This window comes from Psammomys obesus, unplaced genomic scaffold (genome assembly GCF_907164565.1).
Source record: "Psammomys obesus unplaced genomic scaffold, mPsaObe1.curated_primary_1811, whole genome shotgun sequence".
NCBI lineage: Eukaryota > Metazoa > Chordata > Mammalia > Rodentia > Muridae > Psammomys > Psammomys obesus.
In genome coordinates, this window is record NW_026592586.1 from 1,392,465 (window position 1) to 1,398,893 (window position 6,429).

Consider the following 6,429-nt stretch of genomic DNA (forward strand, 5'->3'; position numbering starts at 1 on the left):
ATTATGTGACATGTAGCCGGTGCTCAGCAACTACACGCCGGGTGGGAGGATTCTGATGCTCATACCACCATCTTCAGAGAGGCTGTGGAGGATAAGGAAGCTATGGTTTCACAGGGCTGGCTGCAGGAGTAATATCATAAGTAAAGGAAGAATTTTTTCCAAAATAGTTTTCTGTCCATATCACTGTCTAGCCACCACTGTTAGTACGTAGCAGCCCTTACCCATTCAGACCTAAAATCAGAGAATGTGCCTGAACTTTTCTGTCCCCCTAAACAAAGCTCACATGTCCCTCCTCAGTGCCCTTGACACGACTCCCACACACAGCCCCCACATACTGCCTACACACACACATTTACATTGCCCCTTCGTACAGTTTCCATTCATGCTGGCTGGCTGACATTACTTAAGGTTTGAAAAAAAAAAACAGGAAATCTGACATCGTGCAGGGCACCGACCTACGCTCCAAACTTATTTGTCTCTTTTTGTTGTTGCTCTGGCTCTCGGTACTGTGTACCCCGAGGAACTGAGATGGAGGTGTCATGAGTTAGTTTCACTTTGGGGATCTCTGCCTCGCGTTAGGCCGAGGGGAACCTGCACCGACGCGCTCTCACCTTGACTGAGACCCCTTTCCAGCTGCTGAAGGCGTCGTAGGCGGCGCGCACGGCAGCTCGGGCCTCGGGCACCCCGCAATCGGCCACGGTGCCCAGCGTGGCGCCGCTGGCCGGGTCGTGCACCGGGAAGGTGGCGGGGGCTGGGAGCCAACGGCCGCCCACGAAGCTGTCCCCGCGAAGTAGGTCGGCGGGGAGGCCAGCGGGGCCACGGGCGTAGCTGCGCCGCTGGGCTCCCGCGGGAACCGGACGGAGGCTGCGGCGGCCCGGAGGCGGCAGCGCCGGACGCGCGGCCCAGAAGCTCCGCAGCAGAAAGCAGGTCGCCATGGCCCGGCGGTGGCGGCGACAGCGACGAGGGACAGGCAAGTGAGCGTGCAAGAGCGCAGGGGTCGTGGGGAAGCGGGAGCGCGGCGGCGGGGACGCGCGGGGCACCGGGATGGCCTTGGGAGGGTGGCGGAGACAAGGAGAGCGCCCTCTTGCCGCGCTCCTGGAGCTGCACCCAGGTCCCAACTGGCCTGTGCTCCCCGCGTGCCCTTCTCCAGGGCCTGCGAAGCTAAAGAATCCCAGCAAGACAGACATGTGCAGACAAGTCGCCTCTCCTGCTTTTGGATCCTCACCTGTCATTAGGTCAGGAGCGCCTTCCGTTGCCTTGTACCCCAGCCTCGGCAATCTGCGCTCCGCCTAGAGATGGCACCAAGGCCAAAACTGCGGTTCCATAAACTGCAGCTCCTGAGCACTGGGACTGGGGACCACTGTTCAAAGAGGGGCCAAGTGCAGCTCAGTAATCTGTTCCTTGCGTGCTCTTCTGCATATCCCCTTCCTGAATTCGGAGCACAGCTCTCCTGAGCGCTGGAATTTGGGGCAGCCATTCAACCAGAGTTGGAGTGGGGCTCGGGGATTCCTCTTGCATACTTTTCTGCGCCCTCATCAGGGTGCTCCCAAGACACCGCAGGGCCTTTGCTTCATGACCTAGCAGCTGTAGGCCAAGCAACTGACAGGGATGGAGTCTGGCCAACCAGTAACTGGAAATGATCAAGATAGAATCAATAAACTGATTTAATCCCTTTAAACTGATTTAGACACCATTAATCCCAGCGATGACAGAGAAAAGGAGGCTCTTTGAGTTCAAGGCCAACCAGGTCTACCTAGGGAGACCCTGTTTTTTGTTTTTGTTTTTGTTTTTGTTTTTAAATCAACAGGGGTATGAGGATTGACTATAGCAATATCACCTTAAACAGCATCTTTATCCTGTTACACCTGGGCCCCAACACAGAATTCGTTCTCTCTCATTCTCTCTCCCTCTCTCAACTTAAAACAAAAAACAAACAAACAAAAAACAAAACAAACAAACATACAAAAAACAAGTTCTCATTCTGTAGCCAAGGCCGACCTCAAAGGTATTATGTAGCGTAGGCTGGCCTTGAACTCAGCAAACCCTCTGTGTCAGTCTCCCAAGTGCTGGGATTATAGGCATGTGTCACCACCCCTGACTTGAGAAACTGTTTAAAGCCTTGCCTGCTCTCCTTCTCAGCCCGACTTGCCCACCGGCCACCCCAGGACCAATACCTATGAGGCATATCACTTTCTCTGTTTATTTCTTTAAAAGCGAGACAGAAAACAAACAAAATCCCAATTTAGGTATAATCTTACTATATTAATCTTCCCCATCAATGCAGTAGTAAAAAAAAAAAAAATCCTCATTTATTTACCTGCTTGATGAAGGAAGGAGCTCACCAAGCCAACTGTCCCTACAGTCTGAGGAGCCCATTATGTGGCGCACCCTCCTTCCCACACCGATGCCCCCCCATTTGGAGTGCAGACAATTTCGCCCAGCCTCTCATCTTATTTTCCTGATGTCTCCCAGATCTTGGGTGGGTATGCTCACTAGGAGAAGCACGCCGGGAGGCAGGGGGCTTCCCTTTTCTCCCTATGTTCTCGGGCACCGTTAGTTTCCAGTTCCTGGCTTGCAGAACTCACTTATTTGTGTGGAGGAGGGGAGGGTTGCCAGAACTGGTCTTTCCTCCTACCCTGTGGAGCCCGGAGATTGGACTTAGGCCAGCAGGCTTGGCAGCAAGTACCTTTTCCCAGCGAGCTATTAAACCCGAGTCCCTGGCTCTGTCCACCCTCTTTCCCAGCTATTGTCTTGGTCCTGTAATGACAGTGACATATAAGATGGCCAGAGAAATCGGCTGCTTTAGTCCGGACACAAAAATTATATCTAAACCTGGGCCTGGTGGCTCCTGCCTGCATTCCTAGCATGGAGAGGTAGAGGCAAAGAGACCCAGCATTCAGGGTAAGGGCCGGGGAGGTGGCTGAGTGGCTAAAGGCGCATGTGTCACAGGCTGAATGATCCTGGCTCGGTCTCCAGAACCCACGTAAAAAGGTGGACGCCGTGGCACATGGCTGCAGTCCCACCGATCCTATGGCAAGATGGAAGGTGAGGAAGCCTCCCTTAACCTGGATCACTCAGAGAAGCAGAAACAGCAAGAGAGACCCTACCTCAACAAGGTGTTTGTGTGTGTGTCTGTGTCAGCACTCCTGAAACTTGCCCCCTCAGCTCCATAGGTATGCCTGCATTCACACACACACACACACACACACACACACACACACACACACTCTCTCTCTCTCTCTCTCTCTTAAAAAAAAGCAAGGCGTAACTCAGCCCAGGGAATGGAGGGTCTGAGGAGAGCCTAAACTACATGAGGCTTCATAAAAAATATATCTCATTTATCTGCATATAAAGACTTGCCTTCATTTCAATGACTTCATCCAGTTTTGCCTTATATCCATATCGAAATTTTTAGAAATAATCTTATGCTGACTACCTGAATGCAGTCTTTTTCTTGATTGAAAATAAAGCAAGAAATGAGCTTAGGTTGTATATCAGTGTTAGAACGCTTGCCTAGGGTGAAGGAAGCCCTGGATTTGATCCCCTGCACCACAAAACCCCAAGCAAAACAAAAATCAACAAGGAAAATGATAGAAGTCCATGGTGAATCTTTTGGGTGGGGACGTTTTCTTCTGCATGATGATTGTGCACATATATTGCACTTACTGTATACTAATCTCCACTTAAATGCATTGTATAGTCACTCATCTGATATTCACTATGACCCGCAAGGTGGAAACTATCATTACCTCTGAATCACAGAGAAGCAGCAACATATTTTAATAATATTCAATGATATTTAAATAACAAGGTCACTCAGACAGAGGACAGCAGAATTGGTATCAAATGAAATGCACATTCCCACCCCCCCACCCCCCCCAGGGTACCTGCGCATTTGCTTTTTAATTTGTGTTTTTATTTCAGAAAGGCTCCAAATGATGGAATCACACCATCTCTTTAAACAAAGATTTGGGTTACCCAAGGGGATATCACTAGGAAGAAAAACATTTTTCTTTCTTTCTTTTTTTGTTTTTCTCTGAGACAGGGTTTCTCTGTGTAGCCCTGGCTGCCCTGGACTCACTTTGTAGACCAGGCTGGCCTCAAACTCACAGAGATCCTCCTGCCTCTGCCTCCTGAGTGCTAGGATTAAGGGCAGCTACCACTGCCCAGAAAGGAAAAATATTTTCACAAACACGTGTATAGAAGCCAGAGTCAACATCAGGTGTCTATGTTAATATCTTTCCGGCGTGCTATTTTTGAGATGGTCTCTCACCAATCGTGGAGTGCACTGATTCGGTTAGGCTGGATTGTGAACACTAGGGATCTGCTTGCCTCTGCCTGCCCAGCACAGATGCATGTGACTGTGCCTGGTTTTTACATGGTGCTAAGGATGGGAACTCAGGTCCTCATGCTTGTGCTTTAATGACTAAGCCATCCCCCCAGCATTTCAGTTTCTTGATATTGAGAACTATGTTAGCCCCACCCCTCTTGTTTGTTGGTTGTTTCAAGACAGGGTTTCTCTGTGTAGCCCTGGCTGTCCTGGACTCATTTTGTAGACCAGACTGGCCTACTTCTGCCTCCCAAGTACTGGATTTAAAGGCTTGTACCACTGTAGCGGGCTAGCCTTCTCTCTCTTTTTATTTTTATTTTTTTTTTATTAATTACAATTTACTTACTTTGTATCCCAGCTGTAGCCCCCTCCCTCCTCCCTTCCCAATCCTGTCCTCCCTTCCTTTTCTCCTCCCATGCCCCTCTCCAAGTCCACTGATAGGGGATGTCCTCCTCCCCTTCCACCTGACACTAGCCTATCAGGTCTCATCAGGACTGGCTGCATTGTCTTCCTCTGTGGCCTGGCAAGGCTGCTCCCCCTCAGGGGAGGTGATCAAAGAGCCAGCCACTGAGTTCATGTCAGAGACAGTCCCTGTTCCCCTTACTAGGGAACTCACTTGGAGACTGAGGTGCCATGGGCTACATCTGTTCAGGGGTTAGCCTTCTCTTAAAGTCATAGCTTTAAGAGAAACACATACTCATGTTTTCATGGTTACAAAATCCAAACTTCACAAAAACTCAAGAAAGCAACATTGTTACCTAACCATCACATTGTCCTAAGTGAGGAATTCCTTCCTTTTTATTGTATTAATATATATAGTCATTCTAAACTTTGAATGTATAAAATACACAAGACACTTGGGATTAGTACTGGCTAGTGACGGAACCTGTTTCCTTCCCTGGTGCTTTTGTGTGGCTTGGTTTTCTGATATCTGGTTAGTTAGCCCTTTTAGGCGGGATTTTCACCTGTCGATCCTTGGCAGTCCTCGAGCTGCCTTTTTGTTGTCATCGTTGTTTTAAGCTTTTTATTACATCTGTTTACATGTGTATGTGATTGGCAATCGATTGTCTTCTCCCATGTGGGTCCTGGGGAGTAAACGCAGGTCACCAGGCTTGGCAACAAGTGCCTTTACTCACTGAGCCATCTTGCCAGCCCAGTTGATGTTTTCAAGAAAAAGTCTCGGTGTAGTCCAGGCTAGCCTCAAACTCCCACCGGCCACCCTGTCTCAGCCTGTGGGGTGTAAGGACCGCAGTGTAAGCGTCACACTCGATTTCCCATTATTGACTGGCTACTCTTGTGTGCTCTTAGGTTTACTGCAGTCCTGATTGATCATCACTATCGCCTCTCCTGTGGACCTGAAGAGGCTCGGGGGGGGGGGGGGGCAGGCAGAGTGGTGCTGGGGGACCCGTGAGACGGTGTGGATGGCTAGAACAAGAGAACGCAGAGGAGAGCATATTCGTTGAGGGGAAGGCTGGTCCCCCACTTCAGCTGGTTGTCATGTCACAGAGGGATGTTGGGTCAGGAGATCTTATTTTAGAGAGCTAAAATTCTAGATTTTAATGGGAATTTCCTCACTTACAAAAAGCTAGTCTGGCCAGGTACGCGGCCTCACAACTACGATCCCAACAATGAAAGGTACAGGCAGGAGACTCTGAAATTTAAGGTCATCCTCGGCTACACGCTAAGTTCAGAGCTATTCTGCCACGCATGAGATCCCCTTGACAAAAACCGAAAGCAAGCAGAGCGGTGGAAGTTTATAAAGACACTGCTAGCCAAATTAAAGAAAAAAACAAAAACCGGCGTTTAGGCTGTGGCTTAAAGGCCATTAGAAGCACTCGGGCCCAGTGTCCCCTGGAGAGGAAGAACTACAGAATTCATCTCTGGGGGTTTGGATGGGGCTGAGTTAAGATTACAAAACAAAGTCCTGCATGGCAGACAGCCATCTCAGATTATCCTATCTTTTGTTCTTTCATCCCTTCCCTTCACTTAGCCTGAGAATGAACACTGTTTCCTTCTAGTCTTTTGGGAGCACCCTGCTGCTTTGAGCACTTACAATGCATCGTTTGAGTGTTAAGATCACCCTCATTTCTGTCCAGGAA

General features: G+C 49.4%; 1 protein-coding gene across 1 annotated transcript in view; it reads right to left on the bottom strand.

Annotated features, from left to right (window-relative positions):
• Aldh5a1 (aldehyde dehydrogenase 5 family member A1) overlaps positions 1–1,061 on the bottom strand; it is a 38,157-nt gene extending 37,096 nt beyond the window's left edge. The window contains exon 1 of the mRNA XM_055614489.1: positions 612–1,061. Coding sequence (XP_055470464.1) covers positions 612–935 — 324 coding nt within the window. The 5' untranslated portion in view covers positions 936–1,061. The remainder of the gene's footprint in view (positions 1–611) is intronic.
• Between the last annotated feature and the right edge of the window lie 5,368 nt (positions 1,062–6,429).